The sequence below is a fragment of the Lepisma saccharinum genome, chromosome 30 (genome assembly GCF_977018435.1).
Source record: "Lepisma saccharinum chromosome 30, izLepSacc3.1, whole genome shotgun sequence".
Taxonomy (NCBI): Eukaryota; Metazoa; Arthropoda; class Insecta; order Zygentoma; family Lepismatidae; genus Lepisma; species Lepisma saccharinum.
This window is the reverse complement of record NC_139258.1, coordinates 37,189,744-37,215,330: the sequence shown is the minus strand read 5'-3', so window position 1 is coordinate 37,215,330 and position 25,587 is coordinate 37,189,744. Positions and strand designations below refer to the sequence as shown.

The window sequence follows — 25,587 nt, the reverse complement described above, 5'->3', positions numbered from 1 at the left end:
CCAAGAACTTGAAACTGCTATTCATGATTTCACCAAGAACATTCCACGTGAACAACTTGTGAGAGTCTTTGAGAACAAGAAGAAACACGTGTAGATATGTCTGAATGTTTATGGGAACCATCTCGAACAACTACTGTGAGGTAAGTCGATGTTACATATTGTTGTACCAGTGCATGACAGGTGTAGGAGAAACTGGCCTAAAATGACATACTCAGGTAAAATTAAATAGTGTGTGTTTCTTGGATGTGGAGGTTTACAGGCATAAACAATTCAGTCCTTCCGATGCACAATGTAAAAAACTGGAACCTGTGAAATGGCTAATGTGTACGACGAATGTGCTGTTGTTGGCAAGTGATTTTGTGAAAAAAAAGGGGGTGAAATTTTCTCTTGCAAGAAACGGGAAATGTATTTGCACATCTTAAACTGTGCACTATCGGATTAACAATAGGAATTTCTGTGTATAATGTTCAATGGCTTAAATGATAATTTACTATCATGTGGAATGTTCTATTGACATCCAAGAAAAACACTTCATAACTTTTGTTCATGTTGTCAGGTGAAACGACACATTACTGTTCAGTCTAAAATTACAGTATGTCATTTTACCCTAATAGAGAAAATGAGGAAACATTTATCTTATACTTAGCGTCGTCTCCTTGAAATCAAGTGATCCCAGGTTCGATACCTGGTGGAGGCACATAGTGGTTCGGATTCCACTTTAAACTGTAGGTTCAGTTCCAATTAGCCTTTCTGTGCATAAAGTAAACTTAAAGAACAATTTTATCAAAATTACACAATATGTCATTTTACCATCACTTACTATGTTATTTTAGGCATACTATTTCAGTACTTGAAAAATTGCATCTTGCACTTCAAACGATTACTAGTTTTCCTTTGAGCATATATCATTCTAATTATTTTTATATTGTAGCTAAAGAATGTAAGAATGGGTTACAAAAAAATCAGCTTCCTAACCTGTAGTCTTGTCCTGTTTTTAGGCGTTCTACAAAAAGTATGTCATTTTAGGCCAGTTTCTTATTATTACCAGACATCCGGTTTTTTCCTGACTTGTCCTACATTTTATCCTTATGTCCAGCATCCGGGAGGAATTTGAAAAATATCATAAATGTCCTACCTTTTGAGCGTCACATAATATAAATGAGTAAAATACGTGTTTCAGTTGAACAAGGACAAATCATGCAAGCTACAAGTCTGTGAACTGCACTCCCAATCCCAAAAGTGAAATTAATTTTGATTCTGTCATTACACCAGAATAAAATAAAAGTTTGTCCTGCTAGAAGAAAAATGGAAGCAATTGATGAACAAAGTTCTGTGGCCAGATTTTGATGATGTCACTGTTCAGTGCCTGAGCAGAATTTCTTGCCTTGGGGTTTATATTGATGGAACAACTTGTTTTCCATTCATATTTAATATTTTGATTTTAAAAATCGTAGAAATATATGTGGTGTGTCTGACAATCCCCCCTCCCCATCGGGTAAACTAGGGTTAAGAAAGGGTACACTATATGTTAGAAACGAAACACTAATATAAGTAAATTAAGGTTTAATCTCACACACAGTCATCCAGTACATGACATTTCTCTTGCTGGTGACAGAATAATCATATCAAGCAAATACACAGAATACTGCTTTTCTATTTCTAACATTCTCCCACCTAGAGTCACGCAAAGACAATTAGTGACTCTACACAATCAATAGTGTTCATAACATTAGTTTTGTACTAACAAACTCAGCTTCTGTGGAGGCTTCACTCTTCTTCCCAGTCGAGTGGTGGTGACTCTTGAAGCACTTTCCTTTTCATGTACTGTCTTTTCCTCAGCTAAAGTGTTCTTCATTTTGGGCACTTCAGGCAACTCACTTGACTGAATTTCCAAGGGAAAAACATGCTGTAGTGGTCTCATCATAATTCCCGTTGCAGTACTTCACCATCACGTCCAGGTATCAGCTCCACAATGCATGCTAAAGGCCAGTCCAGACGTTTAGAATTGTCATTTCCTACAAGAACCACTTCACCAACCTTCACTTCTCTACAAGAACTTTTAGCATTCCAATGATGCACTAACTGACCCAAGTATTCACTGCAAAATCTATTTCTTCGTGTCTCACGAATTATTTGACAATACTTCCACCGCTTATGTAGATTTACCTTCTGTATCTCATCGAGGTCAGGCACTCCTACTTCTCTGATCTGTTGTAGAAACATGTAGGGTGTCAAGGGCTCAAGGTCTGATTGAGCATTCATGACAGCTTCACAATCACAAAGCACAGTAATAAATTCTTCATAGGTCAGTGAAGCTTTCCCTAAAATCTTTCTCAATAGTTGCTTCATGAGTCTGATCAAATGCTCCCACCATCCACCCCACCAGGCAGCAGTGGGTGGATTGAATCTCCACTCAATGCGCTTGATTGTTGCAAGAGCAACTACATCTTCCCATTCTAGCTTGCTCAACAAATTCTCAGTGCCTACAAAGTTCGTCCCATTGTCACTGTAAACAACTAGTGGTCTACCTCATCGAGCAATGAATCTTCGAAATGACTGAATAAAATCTCCAGATGATAAGCCAGAAGTTAATTCTAAATGTACAGCTCTATAAACAGCACAAGTACATATACAAATGCAAATCCAAGCCTTTTCTCCACTTTGAAGTATAACAGGTCCAGCAAGATCCACTCTTGTTATTTCAAATACTGCTGCATCTCTGACTCGATGTTCAGATAAAGACACCGGCATTACTTCCATTCTTTTAGCATTATGTCTCCGACAAATCACACAACCCTTCACCACAGAACAAATAGTTTTTCTGCCTTTCAATATCCAAAACTGTTCTCTAAGAATACCCATCAGACCTTGTACACCTGCATGACAAGCTTCCATATGTTTATAATAAATAAGCCTCTTCACAATTGGATGTGAGCTTGGCAAGATAGCCGGACAGCGAAATGTTTCTTTATCTGTAAGCTCTAGGATTTTAGTTTTCAGTCTTATGATTTGTTCGTTGTCTTCAAATGGACAAAGATTTCAGCTTCTTGTCTTGCACACTGACATAAGAATCTCTTTGTACCTTTTCAGCAGCATTTACTTCTTCTATTGACAATTCTGCTGTCCTATGGTTCTTTGGATAACGACAATTGAAAATGAATCTTCTGATCCACCCTATCAGTTGAACAATCTGTTCATATCTGGAAAATCTGTGATAGTACCAGTCATCCCTTTCCCTTTCTTCAATATTAGCTAAACTAGATACAATTGTCTTCTTCTTCCCTTGGGCAATAATTTCTTCTTGACATGTATACCTGCCATTCGCTCTTAGCTTCTTTTAACCACAATGGACCTTCTTGATTCCATTAACCACTTGGGTGAACACCCTCTCGAAGGAAGATCAGCACAGTTCATAATACCTGGTACCAATTAATCTACGTAAAACTCTGCAACAGCTGTGCAATGATATCCTTGGAATAGCTGCAGCTCTCTTCATTACATTCATACAGAGCTTGCTTCGGATGGTGTTCAGTTACTGCACACAATAAAAATGGGCTACAACTTATATCAAAAACAACTCACTTGTGACGATAAACCTTTATGTCACCTTTCTCATCTATCCAAAGAAATCTCAAAAAATCATGGTCGCTTTTACATAAACTAATCTGTAGAAAAGCCTTCCTTATATCTGAGATGACTCCCAATTTGTGTAACCAAAAACGTGTCAGAATTGAAGGGATTACTTCAATCAAATTAATACCTTTCTCTAAACACTGGTTCAATGAGTGATACCCCTTTTCTCTTGCAGAAGCATCAAACACAGGGCGTATCCTGGTGGTCTCACTGTTCAATTTTACAACATGTCTATGAGGTAAATAGTGTCCCTTGTTGTCTATGTCTTCAGATGAAACCTCCTCGATGATGCCTTCTTCTAGCCACTCATTGAAAACCTGACAATATTCTCCATAACAGTCATCTTTCTTCAGTTTTTCAACAAGTGTATCCAGTCTCTTTTACACATTTCTAAATTACTAGGAAGATGTGGGTGTCCCTCCACCCATGGCATTTTTACCTCATACCTTCCTTCTTCGTCAATGGTCAGAGTTCTTTCAAAATAATCCATCACTGCCTCTTGAGCTTCAATTTTGGACTTCTTTTCTCCAGGATCAGTATTACCAAGAACATCTAATTTCCATAAGTCTGCAACCGAAGTTTCCTTACAGAACATTGAAGCTGCAATCATGGAAACTCTATGACTTTCATATGCAGTAACCTTGCCCATTAGTATCCAACCAAGCAGTGTTTCCATTGCTACCAATACACATTTTAGAGCAAACTTCTTGCCAGTGAAAATTTTACCAGCTATATCAGCACCAATTAAAACTTCCACTGGTCCATTTTCTCTATCGGAAATTTCTACACCTATTTGTTTCAACTCTGCTAACCAAGGACCTTCAGTAACAGATGTTACACTGTCACAAATATTAGGCTGATCCATGGCTTCAAAATTGCAAGCATAATCACCTCTGATGCTACTCAGTCTGACACGATAGCAATTATGTTCATATGGTGCAGAAAGAATGCCACCAAAAAGTGCATGTGTGACATTTTCCCCTTTTACAACCTCGTAATTCATTTCCTTTGCTGTAGATGTACAAATGTAGGATCGTTGCGAACCAGTATCAATGATTGCTCTTGCATATTTTTCAGCACTTTGTCCTCTTATCTTTACAACTAATGTTTGCAGAAACGTTTCAACATGTTCATTATTCATCAAGGAATTTTCAACAACCGTCTGTAACTTAGTCTGCTTCCCTGGAAAGTCTGTTCCCTGCTCAGTCCTTTGACCAGAGCACATCACTTCAACATGCTGCCCCTTGCAAATTCTGCATTTTAATTTTACCCTACAGTTTCGATTAAGGTGGCCTTTTTTGAAACATCTGTAACACAACCCCTTTTCCCTAAGCATCTTAGCTTTTTCACCACAAAATAGCCACTTTGAAGAATCCCCCTTGCAATTAATCAATTCAGCTGCCATGGGTATAGATTCAGTAAGACTACTACGTTCCTTCTTTCTCTTCAGATCAAACCCAGCTACAGCAAGTGCTATTTTTTCTTCATTTTCCACTTCTTCCTTCAGGAAAGACATTATATCTTCCAGATGACTCTCCAATTTAGGATCTGTGGAATTTGCAGCACTTCTCTGCCACACTCGCAAGAATTCTTCCGGTAAACATGACTCAACAAGAGTGTATAACATTGCAGCACACTTGTCTGACGTTACTCCTAACGTACTCAATGCTCGTAACTGTGATTCTATTTTGTCATAAAGAACAGCCAGTTCCAACTTACTATCACCATTTAAGTGGTGAAACACCAACTTCAAAAGTTCACAAACGTAAACTTCCACTAACACATCATCACGGCTGAAACATGACTTAAGTCACTGAGGAGAAAACTTTCTACAAACTGACACACTTTTGAACCTGGTACGGTAGCCTGTACAATGTATTGAAATTAATCACAATTACACTGATAAACAATGAAATACTCCTTTAAATAAAACTAAGTAAACTTTATGTATTCAGATGTGCTGATAACGAATATCGCATTCGTTTTACTGTATCACCTAAATTTTTTGCAGAACACCCACATTTTATAGTTTTATCGTTTCATGTCTCCGCACCCTGTTCCGCTTCCGGCTTAACGTTTGGTTCCTAGCAAATGGATAAGAACTTTTCAGCGACCTTGTGTTTATGACTGGCACTTAATATATAGTGGAGGAAACATCTGGCAGTAGAGCAATTTCCTGTTCCTCTGTTAAAATTTGTTCTTTTGTGGGTTAGTCGAGTCTTAACTTCCTTTCCGACAATTTCGCGAGTAGCCTTCGCAAGTAGCCGTATTTTATGTATGTGTATGTTCGTGAAATTGTGAATGTAATATTGTATAGTGAACTGAAGTGTAAGTTGTATTTTAACAAAACGATTAGAGCATTCACAATTTTTTTTTAAAGAAATATATTATAAGTCAATCAATGAGTTCGCCATGTCACGCAAATGTGTGAATAACCCGAACTTGTTTTGTTATGTTTGCAGGGAATTTACTCCGAAGTCACAGAGAAATACTATCACTCCTATAGTGAAAAAAGCATATGAGTTGTATTTTGGAAGTAAAGTAGAGGAGGGAAGAAGCTGGGCACTAGGTAAAATTTGTTGTAATTGTTCGAGAACTTTACGTGGTTGGCTTAATGGCACTCACAAATTAATGCCCTTCGGAAACCCTGTAATATGGACAGAACAGGAAGATCATACTACGGATTGTTACTTCTGTTTAACAAACATAGTGGATATAGTTCTAAATCAAATTTATAATTTTTAATCTATATTTTATCCTGATGTTCCTTCAGCCAAGAAACCTATGAGTCATGATTTTATACCAATTCCTAAGCCTCCTAAAGAATGGACAGTGGATGAAACAGAACCAAGCAGTGCTTCTCCAGTTGACGAACCTGGACCCTCATATTCAAACACCGATCCAAATTTTCCTGATCCAAATCACTTTATTTCCTAATCCGAACTAAATGATCTAGTCAGAGACCTCAACCTTTCTAAAATTCAAGCGGAATTATTAGGTTCTCGTCTCAGAGGGTGGAATTTATTACAAGATGGTGTTAAGGTGTCATATTGGAAACACCAACAATCACGGACACATTCTTTTCTGTTAGTAATGAGTTAACTTACTGCAATGATGTAGAAGGCCTTCCGCAAAAACTTGGAAGGAGTCACAACCCAAACGAGATTCATCTAAGAATAGTTTAAAAGTAGTATTGTTGCATAATGGGAATATATACTCATCAGTACCCCTTGCCCATTCTTCCACCATGAAGGAAACATGAAAGTATGGATACAATATTAAAAGTGATACATTATGAAAAATATGGTTGGCAGATATGCGGAGACCTCAAAATGATTGGTATACTGTTAGGCATGCAATCTGGGTTTACAAAATGTTGTTGCTTTCTTTGCGAATGGGACAGCTGGGCAGAAGATAAACATTACAACATTGTGGATTGGCCCATACGAAAAAACTTAAGTCCTGGAGAGAAGAGTGTTAGGAATCAACCTCTACTTGAGAAAGACAAGATTTTGTTACCACTGTTGCACATAAAGTTAGAGCCGATGAAAATTTTTGTTAAGGCTTTGGATAAACACGATGAGGGTTTTGGGTACTTGAGAAATACATTTCCTAAACTCAGTGATAGTAAGTTAAAAGAAGGCAAATTTATTGGGCCGCAAATCCGTGAGATCATTCATGATGACAACTTTGTGGAATTGCTAACAGAAAAAGAGAAATGCCCATGGTTAGCCTTCAGACAAGTATGCTGTAATATTCTTGGAAATGTGAAAACTGACAACTACAAGGAACTTGTTAAGAACTTGTTGAAGTGTTATCAGCGCATTGGGTGCAATATGTCCTTGAAAATTCAACTTTTTACATTCGCATTTGGACTTTTTCCCCCTTAACTTGGGCGCGGTTAGTGACGAATGCGGCGAGAGATTTCACCAGGATATTTCTGTCATGGAGAAACGATATGCAGGAAAATCGGTACAAAACATGTTAGCAGACTATAGTTGGAACCTCAAGGAAGAGGTTTCTGGTGGCAGTTACAAAAGGCAGAGTTCAAGAAAGAAATTTTGAAAATGCGAGTAAAAATGTGGTTTTTTCCTTTTTTTTGCATCAAATTTCTTCACTGAACAGTCAAAATCGGTCCTATATATATATTTTAATTTTTTTATATTTCATAGTTATTCACTTCAATATTTAAATCTTATTTCATGAGCAAACAAACAAAAATAATTTCAAATTTCGATGTATTATTACAAAGGTAATTAAATTTTTATTAAAAACAAAAAATGAAAATCCAGGGAAAACAATAGGTGATACAGCATTTCTACTTTCAGATTTGGATTCAGCGGGGTCGAATTATAAATAATCACCTATTTTCGTTCAAAGGAGCAAAAAAAAGTTTGAATTTGTTCATCAGTGTTATCAATGTCCTCGACCTTGTCAATTCGTTTGAATTGGCTCCAGAAGGGTAGCCAGTTCTTCACGTTACCATCAATTCTTTTAAGTTCCACTACCCATAATTTGATTTTTCGTTTGCAGTTTACCGCTGTGTCACTAACTGCGTCACTACCATTGTTCAACATGTGCTTACTTAATAACTGTTCCACCGTAGTCTTAATTCGATAAAAGTTACATGCAAACTTATCTGCATTTTCTGCTTCGATGATCAAATCCTCTTCTTTGATATCGTCGTCCATCAACAAATCACTGTACTGTGTGTCCAGATCCTGTAATTTGCCGAATTTATCTTGCAACAAACGGAAATTACTCTGCACTTCCACTAAATCCAGGCAATCACCATTGCACGCCGTTTCAATGTTCTTCACTACGCACGTAAACACCGATCTCATTACTGTTCTTAATTTACTTATCTTTTCCATGGCATCTCAATCTTTGCCTTACACAAAGTCTCCCTGTCCTATCACATGGTCGCCAAATGTTAGAAACGAAACACCAATATAAGTAAATTAAGGTTTAATCTCACACATGTACATGACATTTCTCTTGCTGGTCATTTGCTATCAAGCAAATACACAGAATACTGCTTTTCTATTTCTAACACTATATGCTTTCAATTCCATTTTCTTTGAGAGGGGATAAAAACATTCCTGGCAAAGATAAAATAATTTTATTTTCACATGGATAAAATTCTGTGTGTGGGGGGAAGGGATCCCTGGCACTTCCCCGTTAATTTGCACACTGCCTTTGAGAAGTACCAGTTAAAACATATAGTAAGAGGTGTATTGTTTAGTATGAAAATTTAAGAATTTCAGAATTCATTAAGAAATCTTACAAAAAGAAAAACTAAAAAGTGTAAATTTTTAATTTCTTTCTAACGTGTTCTACAAATATGTATTATTTATTGCAAAAGTTTTGTGTCCTACATTTTGGGGCATTATGTCCTACATTTCCCTTATAGCGATCTGGTAACCCTACAGTTTCCTCTAGAGTTACTTTTCAAACACACTGTAAAATTAACCTAAAATCCTCATCTGAAACTAAACTAAACTCCATGGTACAGTGGGATCCATGAGTATTACCATGCAAATTGTCCATGACTATTTGCATTATTTCTTTCTCTTGCAGTCTATGTATATTTAAGCAATGGAATTTTATGTACGCTGGTGCAGAAGTTGTCAACAGCCTATTTTGGGTTTTCTTTTAATTCTTGAAGCTCTTATTGGGTCAAATAACGTACACGAATATGGTGATGGACAATTTGCATGGTAGTACTCATGGATCCCACTGTACAACAGTCCACAAAGGGCCAGAGGAAATGAATAATACAATTTGCAGATTCTTAATACCAAACACTAACAATCAATATTATCTATATTTTTATGCATTCTTCAGATTTCATTTATGTTAGTAGAATGTATTCATGAGGTAACAGAATAGCTAAGTGTATATCTTTACACTTTGCTGCTTACATGCTATAGAATTGGAACAAAAAGCAATTAAAATGACATGATTATATCAAAGTAATTGTTAGTACACATTAAAAAAACACAATATTAATATACAAACATATCCATCTATAATATCAAGTAACTATAATGGATGATACTCCTGCTAGGTGTATCTACAGATGTCCCAGTGTATGCAATTCGTGCAAGTACAGATTTTATAAATAATATGTTGTACAGGCGAACTAAATTATGGCGACTCCTTTTATAGAAGGGATTTGGAATCACTTAACAACTTTGATAAGATAGTAAGGAAAGGAAGGTTAATGCAGATAAGGCCATCACTACCCTAAAATATGGAGCCTTAGGTGTATGTTATACACGTAAACTTTTTTCTGCTAGTCTCCTGTTGAAGTCATGTCAGACATTAACTGGGGTAGTTTATAGAAGACTTTTGTGTGTTCCTACTTCTGTGTGTGTGTGTGTGTCTGTGTGTGTTTGTAATTTTGCTATGCATGCATGAACGCATATGCTTACATCTCTTTTTTAAAGAAATGGACGTATTTTTATTATTCCCATCATTTAATGGTTGACTGCTCTTTTGTGTTTGTTCTGCTATTAACAAATTCACCATTCACCACTTATCCTCACCATTATGATTGACTTAGAGAGGTAGACTTCATAGACGAAAATACCAAAAACTCAGTAACTACCAAATTTACAAATATTGCATGCCTGCATTGGTATTTTATTTATATTATTATCTAATATATATATATATAAAAGAATTATTTCGGTAAACAAGGTCAAATTTTCAGAATACGTCACTGCATAATACTCACTTTCCACTCATTCAACCGGTGGAGGCACATAGTGGTTTAAGATCCCACTTTATATTGCAAGTGTAGTCTCGATTAGACTTTCTCTGCATACAGTTGACTTAAAACATAATCTCAAACTAACTCCACTCATTCAATTGTATATATAGAAGGTTGTGAATACTAGGATGAAATCCTGCATCACTTGTTAATGTTATAAATATGAGGGAAATATGAAAACTGCAAAAGTGACATTAAAAATATTTTTTTTCTTTCTAGGTGTTTGGAAATTTGTAGACACAGTCCTTGACGTCTTTCCGAGCTGGTAGTACCAAGCAGTGCCGGTAGGTGGGGTTGATTGTGAGTAACAGCTGATTCAAGATGGCGGCAGAATTACACAGTTGCACCAAGCATGAACAGCGTGGAGTTATTCGATTTTTATGGAGTGAAGGTGTGAAACCGGTTGATATTCATCGGAGAATGCAGACGAAGTATGGGGATGACTGTCTGTCACAGAGGCAAGTCTTGGATTGGTGCTCCCCATCTGGGTCAGGCTCAGCGAGTTGCGACAGAGGAGTCCATAGCCACAGCAGATCGGCTTATTCAGGGAAACTGGCATGTAACCCTGGCTGAAATGGCTTCCCTGCTTATTGAATATGACCTTCAGTTCAGTACAACACATAGTGCATGACGAACTCTGCTACAGAAAAGTGTCCGCCAGGTGGGTTCCTTGACAGCTGATGCAGGAACTGAAAGTTCGTTGGGTTGACACATGTCAAGAGCTGCTGAGGCGTTATGAAGAGGAGGGTGAGGATTTTCCAGCTGACATTGTCACCGGGGATGAAAGTTGGGTGCACCATTTTCAACTGGAGATGAAACGTGCAAGCAAAGAATGACGACATTCATCTTTGTCGAAACCAAAGAAGTTTCGCAGCCAGCCCTCTGCAGGGAAAGTCATGTTGACTTTATTCTGGGATAAGAAAGGTCCAATTCTGGAACACTACATGCCCCCATGTACGACAGTGACTAGTGCCACCTACACCGACCTTCTTAAGTAAGTACTATTTGAGTCCAGTGATACGCACAAAGCGAAGGGGACTGCTGAGTGCAGGTGTTCTGCTTCAACATGATAACGCCCGTCCTCACTCTGCTCGTGCAACCATGAAAACCATCAATGACCTACGCTTCAAGTGCCTACCACATCCAGCATACTCAACAGATTTGGCACCATCTGATTTCCACATCTTTGGTCCATTAAAGGAGCACCTTGGAGGGCAGAGGTTCAAGTCTGATGAAGACGTCCAATTGGCGGTACACGAGTGGCTACACAGTCAACCGAAAGAATTTTTCTCAAGTGGTATCGAAGCACTACCTATCTGATTGTGTAAGTGCATTGAACTGGGAGGGGACTATATAGAAAAATAATGTACAATCAAACATTATCCCTGCATTAAAATAGTGGAAAAAAAAAAATTTCGGTTTTCATTTGATTCTCCCTCGTATAATAGGAAATGTTACTGCAATATGTTAATTAGTATTAAACACTGCGGGGCTTATCAATTCTATTTTAATCTTTGTAATAATTGTATATTACATATTTGGTTAGTACACATTTATATTCAGTGTTTATCTGGTAAGTGCGTAGCAATGTGTTGAGTGGTGGGCCGACTGAGGTCGACCTGAACTCTCTGTGCTTGCGCACATTTCTGATAACAAAAGAGTTCCTGAAAATAAAAGAGTTCCAGTCTGAGGGGAGAGCAGCAGAATCTCACCTTGTCTGCCTGTAAGAGCTCCATTGAGAGGTTGGTACCTTCAGACAGTAAGTCTGATATTTGGCTACGGCTGTGCTGTTGGTACCTTTGAACTATTAGTCTGATACTCGCTTTGGCTCAAGTGTACCTTTGGACTCCTTAACCATCCTTACTTGCCCGTACTGGCAACTGCCACAATATGGTATCTTCGTACAATAAGTCAGATATTTGGTTTTGGCTTAAGAGTACCCTCAGACTCACCCATCCCTCAAGTACAGGATCGACCCTCGATGAGACATAAGTACTATGACCCAAATATAAAATTAGGCCACTTTCCTCCCCCAGGCACCTCACTGCAAGGAATCCCTCCTTTCATCAAGACCCAAGTTTGAGGAGTTGAGATGACACCAACATTGTAACAGTGGGCTGCCATTAATGAATGTTGGTGTAGTGAACAGAGTATCATAAAGACTGTGTGTTAAATGTGAAATAAAATTGTATACCCAGCAAGCCTTGTGGTTTTAATGGAGTTCCAGTGCCACCGACTTTTGCAACATAATTTAAGTGGTGTGCCCAAATAAGTAAGTACTGTTACTGTTGTAGTAAGGTGTTTAAGCCAGTGAACATTGAAATCTTGTTCTTAGAAAAGGTTATATTTTTCCATGATACAGTTATCAGCAGGAAATTAAGCATTTTTTTCTTTAATTACTATACATAGTCCTTGATCATACTTCATATCCTACAACATCTTGCCTGTTTTCATCATAATGAAGTTAATGAAAATTTAAGTTTTTCTTGCATACAAATAAAATATGAGGACAACACCAATACCAATTTGAACCTCCTTATCGATTCCTATCAATACTGATACTTGAACTCCCGAGTATTCACAATAATTAGGAATGGAGCAATATAAAATTTTTGCTGATATTATGTAATAAATTATTAATTTAAATTACATATACTGGTAACCAACAATCTACCAACCCGATATAAACTTTTAACTGTTCCTTCAATACTCTGATTCCTTAATTAATATATGTAACCAGGTGATTACAATGGGTTTTGCCTTTGACTATGATCTGCAGTGGTCTAGTGGATAGGGCATATGAGCGTCACATGAGAGATCCAGGTTTTTGAGCTGGCTGATTTAAAGTTGGAATTTTTCTGATTTTTGTCACTGCATAAAGCAGGTCTGAAGTTCATCCCACCTTTAATAAACATGTACTCAGTGTCGACTCGTGTAATTTTTGGGGTGTAGGAAGTTATGATAAACAGAACGAGGAAAGTTTTCGAAAATGCATTCAATTACACAGTGACATGTATCGCCTGTACCTTGCATTAGCAATTGGATTTGTAATGTTAGTTGCAGGCCCTCCCTGCCTGTCATGTGTGGATTAAGAACAGCTTTGCCAATGTCAACCTTCTGATAAGAAAAGATGCTGTTTCAACTCATAAATTATGCTAAATGTGATAAAATTATGCTAGGGTTTATTATTATTATTATTATTCAATTATTATTAATTTATTATCATCATTTACTGATGACTGTAGTAGTTTTAAGTTCAATTTTATTTTGCTATTTTGGAGTTGTGAACTGCGTTATTGATTATTTATTGTAGTTAAGCAACATTAGGAATTTCGACCATTCAATAAAATGGGTTTAGCATAGTGCTTGAAGAATGTTGAAGAAAATTCCATGACTGGTAACGGCGCCAGTTTGTTTTATTTGTGACCTCCAAATCTATCTACCGAGTTCCTTTTATGAAATGTTCCTCCCTTGTTAAATCGGGGAGGATAAAGAAAAGATGAAAACAAGATGGATCAGGGCCTGTAAAAGCTTGTCCCTTGGTCAGCATACTTCCTTTTGTTTGAAACAAGTCCAATAGAGAAGTACAAACAAGATCCTGGGATTTTCTTAAAAATAAATATTTCCTCAAAATATCTTCATTAGAATTCAATTTCTCTTTTCCCAGGGCCCATTTTGGAGATGAAGCTGGATTTTCCATACCAAACACATGCCAACAAAGTTCAAATTTTGCTAGGTTTAGAACCATTTTCTAGAGTTGGCATCATTGTTGAGAAACCCATGGGATCTTCCTCGTGGACCGTATAACTGGGCAACCCCCTGCGTACCTGCTGCCACCCTCCCTTGCACTGCCCCTTGCCCATCTGCCTGTAGGATGACAAGAAAGGTTCCTCAGCGGCAGGCAAAGACGGTCGGTCATATTTGAGCAACAGACCTGGAACGAGCAGGTGATGGCTAGCACATTGACTCTTGACAGTCGAGTAGCAAACCTTGATTGCACTCAAAATTTTATAACGCTCATTAAACTCTTAAAAAGCAGAAAACTGGAAATAAGTATAAATAAAACTATAGGAAGTTCCTCACTTCCTACATGGAGGAATTGTCACTGCATGTACTTGAGAGACAAAGATACATCAAGTATCCAAAAGATGCTAACCACACAAAGTTTTTGCTATAGTGCAGACTGATTATTTACTTCACAGCTCCAGGGTCCTTTGTCCATTAAGCCAATGGCATTATATTTACATACACACCATTACTTTAACCCATTAACTGTGGCAGAGTTATATACAGAGTTTCTAAAATTAGACCTTTTTTGCGGAGCATCTATATATAGACAGTATTTGAAAGTTAACAGTTCTCGTATTGCGGCAAGTCATTTTTATAGACATCATTTTTCCATACTATTATTATTAGTCTCTGTCGGCTATTGGCAATAAAAAAATAAATTGTCGATGCTTTGTCGGTTCCTGAAAAATATATTTTTTTGCAGCGTGGAATTAGAGACGCAGTGACTGCATGGTAAAGGCATGGTCGAGATCGAGAATATGTAGTGGCAGTGTGGAGCCCTACTCCAACATCCCCTAAATGTGCTTTCATGGCATGGTGCTGCATGCAGGGGGAACTTTACCTTTTACCTTACCTAATATGGAATGTTTATTTGCAGCAGAGTCTATATATAGATTGTTTACCTTAGCTTCATTTTGCATTAAGTCTTTTTACAGTTAGATTTTGCATTATTTATGATGAAACGAATTTGCAGTTGCATCTATATATAAGCGATTTCCTTTTGGTCGTACTTCTCTTCAACATCGCTACATGGAAGGGATTAATTAGAGAACAATTTGTAATAAGTGAAAATATAGGCAATGGCACCAATATACAGAGTGCGCCAGAAGTAGCCTTACAGTTGTTTCACTATTCATTTCACGTTTTTGATCTAATTTTTCAAAATAATTCTAAACCAGTATTCTTATAAGATTAAACTGTGTTAAAAAGGTAAGTGAAGTGTTAAATAAATGTGCATAAACAGTATTGAGCATATAAATGTACTGTACAGTGCATACCTACTCAGTGTAAGGCTACTTTTGGCCCACTTGTATATACACACACCACTGCACTGAGCAAGAAATAAGTACCATTTTTAAATTACACAAGGGCAACATGTTAGTCTTTTTGTCTTTAGTTGATTCTGTGTTTGAGTGTGTGTGTGCTTTTCTATATGTATTTTTTCATGATTCAGATTTTGTTTTTCTAATCAATGAGGCAAGTATGAACTAAGTAACTAACTCTCTAGCCTTCTTAAACCCGAAGGCTCATGGCTGCAGCAACACAGGCCTTCCATCTGTCCCTATCCTGAGCAAGATCTATATACTCTTTTTCATCCCTACCAATTTCCTTTAGGTCCATCTCAACATTATCCCTCCATCTTCGTCTTGGTGTACCTACTGGTCTCTTGCCATCAGGTTTCCCAAGTATGAGATAATATAATTTTTATTCTAGGGAACTGAAAGGATGCCTGAAGAGGAATTGACAAATTCATTAATACTTTTAGATATGTTTCTATCCTTACAATGGAAAAATATATGTTTTGCCTGTTAGGTAGAAGTAAAAATAAAGTGTTCCCCTGTGCTTTGCACCATGCCTTGAAGGCATATAGGTGGTGTGGAATTAGGACGCTACACTTTCTTGATCCCGTCCTAAGGTTGGGGTGATGTGATCAGCATCACGCCCCTGGCTGCCTTTACACCACAGAATTTCCTCCCAGTATCCACCTTATACGATGCTGGGTTCTTGAACAGATGGAGTATATTCCTGTTCTCCCTCACTGGGGATTGAACCTGGTCTCTCCCATGGTAGTCAGATGCCCTAACAACTGAGCTACCATGTCTGATTTGTGCCTGTCAGGTGCTTCATAAATAACACTGGAGGCTACTAATTTTATTTTATGAAAATTACTTTATTCTCAAAATATTTCTATGTATTTGTTTTCTGTAGATATTTGAAACGTTATCCCATATTCTATTTATATTTAAATCATTTCTGCTTTTTCTAATTTGAATCTTAGTTATGTTTTCCATTCTTTGTCATAAGTTTTGGGTTCAGATTTTCTTTATTGAACTTGGCAAAAGAAAGTAATCTTTTGGTCTCAATAATGCTAGACCTGTTCAACAATGGCCTCTGTTGCTAGAATACCTGTGAAGGTTTTTTTATCTCTATTGGGTAAGCTAGTTCCATTGTAAACAAGGCATTAAGAAATGTAAACCTCTCATTCATGTTAACCTACACACTGAAGCTCCTCACGTGACTTGGAAAGATCAACATTCATAAATTCCATATAGGAAGCATTTACAGGTTTTAATTAATCGTAATGTTACTGCCCAGGCATAAAACATTAGAACTTTTTGAGTTATTATATTGTTAATTATCTCTTTAGTTTAAGATAAACAAATTTCAGCCAACTTATTCATATGATATTAATTTTGCATTACAATTTCTAAAACACACCCACTCTTTTATATGGTGGATAGAACATATTCTTACAAGTGGTTAGAGCCAAGAAGATAGATACAGAAAGGCACGTATCCATGTGGATGTTTTGATCAAGCTATTGTTCATGCAGGCACAGGCTCTTTGGGACTTGGTATATACTTAAAAGCAGGATCTAAGCGAAAGAAGGTTCTCAATTTTTTCAAATTGCGAAACTCTTTTCACCCAAAGATGAGACAATGGAGCCTGACATTTTTCCTATTCCCTTCAGACCCTTCAGACCAAAAGTGTATTTTTATAACCAATGAGAATTCAGGAATTATGTCTCTGAGATGTATTGTTTTTAGCTAAAACTATACGTTCACTTCTAGTGTTTCTGATGTTCTAGGCATCTAGTAGAGTCAATTATTTCATAATATGGTATCAAAGAAAATGCTCTTACAACTGCATGGTAAGTATTCATAAGAAAAAAGTGTTTTAATTACTCACCTCAATGTGATGAGGTTCCAGTCTTGAGCCACCGATTCGTGCGAAATGTTCAACCCCACCACAAAAATGTGGAGTTACGATTCAACACTTTCCGTGAATCAACTGAAGCCAAAGGAACTGAAGAGACAGTAAGAAACTGGAGTAAATGTTGTGGTGGAATCGTATGTTTTAAATTCCATCAATTGAGCATCAAAGAACGGTGTAAAGGAAATGACAGTTCATGACAGTTTTTACTTGAAGAAGAAAGTTTTGAATGACTGGTTTGATTGGTGTTGATATGAACTTCTAACAGTTGGAGAATCATACAGATCATTTGCTGAATTGAAGGCACACACGCAATGGTTTCATCATGTCAGTGGTACACAAGAAATGTAACTGTATTAATTAACAGACTGAGATTGGCTCATTTATGCACTTGGCAACATTTATTTAGAATTGGGACAACAAACAATAAGATATATAGGTGCAGATGTGAAAGTGCATGATACTGCAATGTCCAAAACATAATAGGGAGAGAAATATTTTATATAAAACTTTATATAATTTAAAGGTTCAGTTTCCAATAAATTTGTCAAGTTTGGTGGTCAATCCAGATGTTCAGATGGGTTCTAGTTTAACATTCTTAAGATAATGTAACATACAATTGTAAAGGAGAATGTTTTTTATTTTTGAATATCATCTGTGAAATAGGGAAGGGAGAAAGAAATATCAACATTTTTAATGTAAATCATTATGGATATTTTAGAAAAGAATCCTGGACAAAAAATTGCTTAAAAGCTATTAGGTCCAAAATAAAAGAATGCATGAATGAATCAGAAGGGGTATTATTGCACTTAAAAAACTCTTGATGACCTCATATTTTTAGCAGCAGTGCAATAGGTCATACATTTTTCTTGCCCTTGTGGAGCCCCAGGGCTCTGTGGAGCATACTTTGAGAATCACTGATCTAAACTATTGAAATACCCCCTCACTGAGAAATCAAACCAGGACTTCTTGATTACAAGGTGTTAGCAACCCTGCTATTGAAGAGGCCCACAAATTGTTTAAAATGGTAATTTTTTCCCCTAAATTTATTTTTACTAATTGGTATGTTCACTATGGGTATTTCAGAAGTTTGAGACCAGTGAAGCAAGAGGACAACACATTTTTAAAAAAAATGTCTACATACAGGTGATCATAAAGGCTTTGTCAAAATGTAAAAGAAAGAAAAGATTAAGAATAAGATTGAGTACAATTTCTGAGTGTCTTGAGATACTACAAGGAAAATAATATTTAGGAAAGATAAAAAATGATTGGATAGGAAGACTGCTTGTAGCATTTAAGTTGTTCTTAGGGTAACCAGACACTCTCAGCAAAAAGTAGGATACTGGCCCAAAGCATAGGATGCAACTAATAATAGTAAAGAATATGGAAAAACACTATCAAATAATGTAAAATTAAAACATATTCAGTTGAAAAATAATGATTTTTAAAAATGATACAATAAGTACATTTATGTCAGTCTCCATCATGGAATGGTCAGTGTATACTAAAAACTAGAGGTCTTGGGTTCAAACTGTAGATAAGGCTTGAATGTGTTTGTCCTACTCAATGTCATCATTTCATAATGATTAACCTGAGAGATAGAAAAGTAAGATGAACTAATGAAACTAGAAAAGAGAGAGTACTAACGAATTGTTCATCACTTTGAAGGTCTTTCTCTGATAAGAGAGAGAATGCATTATTGAATGCCTCCCATACACCAGGTCATAGAGTAATAAATTCCCTCAGGAGATATAAAAATGTTTATTTAGATTTTCTGTTTGTCTAACTGAAAGACCTTAATGAAAATTATGCGATGCTCAAAATACGATATTTCTCAAATTCTTCCCTGATGCCAGAGAACAGTCCCTGAAAAATATAATCTGGCAACCCTGCTTGTTCTGGAGTTTGTATTAATTTGTAATGACATTTATACATTCCAAAATAAATAACACAATGCATTGCTTCCTCTGAAAGCAGACATTTCTCTTGACAATGCATACACAGATTTAATTTTGTAAGTAGTTATAGCAAGCCATTAAAAAAATACATAACCTTTTAAATCACTATGTATAGTTTTGAATCCCTGCCATGCCATAGGTGTCCTAAAATAATTAAAAACAATGAATAAGTCATGTGCAATAGTGACTTTTTTTTATTGAAATGTTGTTGGAAAGATGTATTGTGTGTGAGTAATACATCTATTACTGAGCAAAATCCTTTTAAGAATGGCTAAATTTGACTTCAGGGAGATGGCAATAAAATTACACCTTGCTTCATATGGAACAGATATGGTCATAGAGTTTACATCTAATGGACAAATCCAGATAAAAATTTATCTGGATTTCAGAAATTTGGATATCAGTTACTTATTTATTCGTTTCCCACATATCTGGATTACTAGATTATCAATTGGATTATCTTTATATGAATAATCAGAATATTCCAAACTTTCAGATTTGTTGTTACCTTCATAGTATACTGAAAAATATTAAATCCAGATATCTGTCGTCCATAATTTTGGCCATCTCTCATTCAAATTAAATATATTTCAATAGAGAATGGAATCAGTGTTGGTATCTGGTATCTTTCCTGCATATTTGGTAATTTCTTGATTTTTTTTACCTCACTGTAGAGTAGAGTAAAACATTTATATCAAAGGGTAAAGTGATAGAAATTTCTAGAACACTGTGCTTTGATTATCTTTAATTACTTTTCTCTCAATTTCAGGTGAAGAACATCCAGTATACTAGCCATGAGTTGTCTATTTTTAACTTCTTGCATAAGATTTTCAGTTGCTAAGATATTTTTTATTAATCATTTGCGTTGTTAATTTTATTGTTTAAGTAATTTTTGACACTGTTCGTAGTTTATTAAAACACCACAGAAGTATTTTATGAGACAGGACGTTGAAAACAAAACACACTTCTTATTACACTATCTAAGAGTTACTTAAAAAATGTCAGAGGTTTGAATTAAACCCATTCATAATGTCGTAGGAATTGGTGTCATTGAGATGCTCTGACTTGAATTTGGAAGTTCAACGAATATTTTAAATAATCAGAGTTTAATCTTGTATTTTTGTCATAGAACAGTCAATCCAATTCATTATTCATTACATATGAAAATCTGTAACTTATACTATGTCTCCGGTGAACCAGAGTTATCGCGGGTGGACCAGCTGGGCATGCCTTTTTGAAGGTTACTGTCTCCTAGTTGTTCTGAGGTCTCTTCGGGCCAATGAGACCGTACACATGTAAAAAAAAGGTGCCACAGAGAGGTCGTTTCCAGTTCTTCAGGCAGCGAGTCGACTTTATCGGAAAAGAGAAAAGAAAGAAAATCTCGAACCAATGCTACGCGTGGTGGGATGACTCCCCGGATGGCTGACCTGAATTCCATGCGGAAATTCGACGGAAATATTATAGTCACTTCGGCTGAGATTTATCTGAAAGAATTAGATACCAACCTTGAGATTCTTCAGATCCCGCATAGATACAGGCTGGAGATTATTCCTCGTTTGCTAACGGGCATGGCTTATCATTGGTTCTACTCTCATAAGAATGATTTCCACACATATTCAGATTTCCGTAGGGCATTTAAGAGGCGTTTTGCTTCTTCAGAGGCAAAAGAAAGGGAGTTGGCATCTGTTAGGGCCAAACGGTACAACAAAAACAATGACAATAGTTTGGAAGAATATGTTTGGTCTGTATACTCTGCTTACAGAAACCTGAGTAGCCACTACACAGAGCAGGAGGTGGTATACCTCATAATCGGCCAATTGCCTTATAGAGTGAAGCAATTGTGTATGGCCCACGCTCCCGTAACTGTTGATTTGCTTGCAGATTTTGTTAAGAGATACGAGCAAGCGGAAGAGCAGGATGCTTGGCGAACTGCGTGGAGGAAGGAGAATCCTACTCACCAGAACAACCGAGATATTCCAGGCAACTCGGCAAACGGAAACCCGAGGGTTCGTATGGTCCAGAGGCAGAATAATTACCATGAAAATCGCTCTGCAGGTCCATATAGAAATGGCAATCGTTATCGTCAACAAAGCCAAAATAGGCAGAGACGTGAGTGTGCTGCTGCCAGAAACGAACCCTGTGAGAGACCACGAACTGAGAACCGTTTATCTTCACTGGAGCACAGTGAACTTTTAAGGGAAGGTCGTAGCCCTCCACGATTGCAAGTGGCGAGCTGTGGCTTACAAACAGATGCTGCAGTGTCGTACCCTAGTAACAGGCAGCAACACAGCGTTGAGCTGACCAGAAATTTTTGCTGGGAGAATGGAGCAAATCTCGACCAGGTGCAGGATTTTACCCCATGCCTGGCATAGAAACATCCCATTCTGATGTCGGGTGGTCTCAGATAGAACTGGGGCCTGCAGAAAAAATTCCCAGTCTGTAAATAATGATCTGAAGTTGATGTTTGTTATTAATATGAAGAGAGTGAGTTTCTTTACAATTTGTGTCAGGCTAGTCAGTCTAAAAACTTTGGAAGAGCGCCTGAGTTCAAGGCACGTGTAGCAAATGTTGATATCACTTGTATAGTAGACACTGCAGCTGAAATATCTGTTCTGAGTCTCGAGATTTGGAAGAAAATAAAGCAAAATTTGCCAGGGGCCATGCTACAAGCTACTCCAGAGGTGTGACTTATTGATTTTGCTGGAAAAAGTCGAACTCGAGTTGTGGCAAAGTGCAGAATCGTGCTGGAAATTGCTGAGAGCACCATACCTATAGAAATTTTTGTTGTGAAGGATTTGCCTTCAGACTTATTATTGGGTTATTCGTTCCTGCAGAAATATGAAGCAGAGATCAATCTCAAGCATAAAAAGTTGTATTTAATGATGGATGCAGAGCCAATTGAGCAAAAGCTAGATTATGATGATTCCGTTGATAAGCAGATGAGCATCCGGAGGGTTGAAGCTAGCTACGATAAATGGGCTACACCGCTAGAGGATATAAGAGAGAAGATTGACTCCAGTGAATTATTGGTTAAGGAACAAAGAGCCGAATTGTTCGAGATATATTTATTGCACATAGTAAGGTGTTTTCAGAGAGGCCTGGCATGGAAATGGGCTTAGTTTGTGACATTCATCTGTCCAGTGACATTCCAGTGAGTCAAAAACTTTATCCAGTTGGGTTGCAGAAATTCTTACATTTTCTTCACGTGTATTGCAAATGTGTCTACCTGATATTGTTCAAAATGCTCTTCAACATTGCCTCACTCGTTAATAACAATTACAAATTGTTTTTGTACGTGCAGTTCTATCCAAGATTGTACTAAATTTCCATGGCCTCAATACGAAGATGCTGAGAAAGACTGGCAAAGTAAAGTTGTACAAGTCCAGTTATGAGAACGATATGCTGTGTAGAGGCGGAAACTGAAGCAGAAGTGCCATGCTTTGCAGTTGAAGGAGGATGACCTGGTGCTGCTAAGAAGTCATCATCAAAGTTCAGCTGTTAACCGAACCATTTCCAAGTTGTTATATTTGTGGACAGGACCGTTCATAGCTACCCAAGTGAAATTCAACATGGCAGTGTTATTGGACCCAAAAACTCGTAAGGAAGTGTCCAAGGTGAATTTCGACAATCTGAAGATTTTTAATTGTTCTCCAGACACAAGGAAAATACTTTTAGAAGGTTGAATCCAAAATCTCCTAGACTGTGAGTGCTTCCACGAGTCGTCGTCGATTTTGTTACTCTATGAAGGGAGCGATTGACATGTCCTTCCCGGACGTATGAACAGACTGTTGAAGTACACCATCCCGCCTGATAGATATGAATCTTGGCTGGAAATTACGAGATTAATGGAAGTGCATGAGAGAAAGATTGTGCTGTTACTGTGATTTCTTTTTGTGAGTTTCGTTATGATGTACAACTTTGGTTCTTTTTAAATTGCATAATCAAGATAAGTAGATTCTGAATTCATATGTTAAAACGTAAGTTCTGTGTTTTTGTATCTATTTACTGCAAATCTTAATGTTTTCCCATGCCCTGGGAGGTATCACGCGCATACCAATATATAGTCTCATGTTGCTCATTCTCAATTTGTATTGAGATAAATATATTCTTATGATTATTAATAATATCCTATGGTTTACTCTGGCACGACCGTGTCATACTGAAGACTGAAATTTCAGACAGACTGTTACTGCTGCATTTTATCTTGAGGTACTGAAACATTTGATGCCTGGAATAACAAGTGTGAGGCCCGAGTATCGAGGTGATGCAGCTGGCATCTGCTTGATGACAGTGCCACACAGTCATAAGACTGTGATTGCAAATAATTTTTTGGCCCTAAATCGACTCTGTGTGTTCTCACAACCTGCCTACTTACTGGATATGGCTCCGTGTGATTATTTTCTATTTCCTAAACCAAAATCTGCACTGAAAGGTTCCTACTTTTATGATGTACAAAAAATCAAGAAGGCTATGACATGGATTTTAAAAAGGGTTACACAAAACGAATTCCAGCAATCCTTCCATGCACTGGTAGGCATTGCACTATGATGTGTGGATGCAGGAGAGTAATACTTTGAATGATCCAAGGTAAGTTAGTAACTTTCTATGAAGACTTGTTTATTTTTAACAGCACCAGTCTCGATTTCAAATTGCCGTACTGTGTATTTTACTTACATGCCTAGGCCAAATTTACATTTCAAAACACTTGACAGCAGAACAGTGTACCAGAAAAAAAAAGAGAACTTGTATTTATTGGTAAAAAAATGCATCATGATTTGTTGAAAATTCCAAATGATGGGATGAAACATTCATTGATGTAGTATCTTGTTCCTAGAAAATGATATATTTTTTCCAGGGTACAATTACCAGCAGGAAATTAAGCAACTTTACTTGTAAATGCACTACATAGTCACTTGAATCAAACTTTATATCCTACAACTTTTTGTCTCATTTTTAATCCTTTTTTTTATTTATTTTTTTATTTTTTATTTTTTAATATTCAAACGCTTGTAACATATTTGCTTGAAAGGGAAATCTAGCAGTTAATGGTGAACTGTTTTACATCTGCATACATTTTGCGCTCACTTTAATATAGAGTTCTATTATCAGAGTTGGTATCATCATCATCATCATCCTTTGCTGTTTCCTGCCTGTGCCTGGGTAAGCATAGAAGTCAAGCCTCTCTATTTTCAGTGGTCGAAAGTAGCTAGCTACTTGTAGTGGCGCTACTGTAGCTAGCTACAAATTTGTAGCTGTAGCTGTAGCGGCACTACATTTTTAAAATTGCAGCTGTAGCTGTAGCGAAGCTACAAAATTTCTGTAGTTGTAGTGATAATTTCGCTACAGCTACATTTCTTTTGAGCATTTTGAGGTAAATTTTGAATGTGGCAAAAGCGTAAGAAGAAATCGACAATAGCGCTTACCTTACAGGAGGTTCATAGAGACAAAATCTATTACATAGAAATATGGATAATCTACATGATAAAATCTTGATATATATCTTGATATCTGAATAATTATCTAATTCTAGTATCTAAATTCTTCTAATTCTAATATGTGGCACCCCTGGAAAAAATGCCTAGTTTGCGCCACCCCCGGAACATATCCTGCAGATACCTATGGTGTAAGAGACAGCAAAATGTCATTGATTACTGTGTAAAGCACAACTTGCAGCACAAAAAGGAGCGATCAATTTTCCACTACAATGACAAAGCAATTGTGCCAGGAATCAATGGCTCAGTACGTTAAGAGGATTGATCATTGTCAGTATATATGATCTCACCAGCAAGAAATTCTTGTTACATGAACGATAGACATACACTTTATGGAATTACAATTATGTTCGTTATAATATTTTTCCATGAATTTTAAAATTACAATAGGGCTTAGAACACACAAGTTTACACGTCAGTTTCCTCAATATATTTTATGATATTGTAAAAAGCATGTACGAGTTATTGACTTTCCTGCAGAAACGACAATTTTCTTTAGTTAATATAGCTATAGTTTCCAAATTTATGAATTTTCCCTACTTTTATGCCGCTTTTCTGTAACTTTTGGTAATTATGAAAATGAGGATGAATGGTTTATTTAGTAATTCTCTTATCTACAGTCGCTTTCTGCCACTTTTGGTAAATTGAGAGATTGAGGAAGAATGATGAATGATGATGAGCAGTGTGGGGAATGGACGAGCAGGAGGGTTACATCCTTCCAACT

The 25,587-nt window shown here is 36.9% G+C and overlaps 1 protein-coding gene across 1 annotated transcript; it reads right to left on the bottom strand.

Annotated features, from left to right (window-relative positions):
• Window positions 1–2,529: 2,529 nt before the first annotated feature.
• On the bottom strand, window positions 2,530–8,477 carry LOC145981934 (uncharacterized). Its single transcript, XM_083115430.1, has 3 exons — window positions 8,172–8,477; window positions 4,080–5,380; window positions 2,530–2,608 (listed from the first exon to the last, which is right to left on the bottom strand). Exons 1-3 carry the CDS (start codon window positions 8,475–8,477, stop codon window positions 2,530–2,532), a joined length of 1,686 nt encoding a protein of 561 aa, XP_082971556.1.
• Between the last annotated feature and the right edge of the window lie 17,110 nt (window positions 8,478–25,587).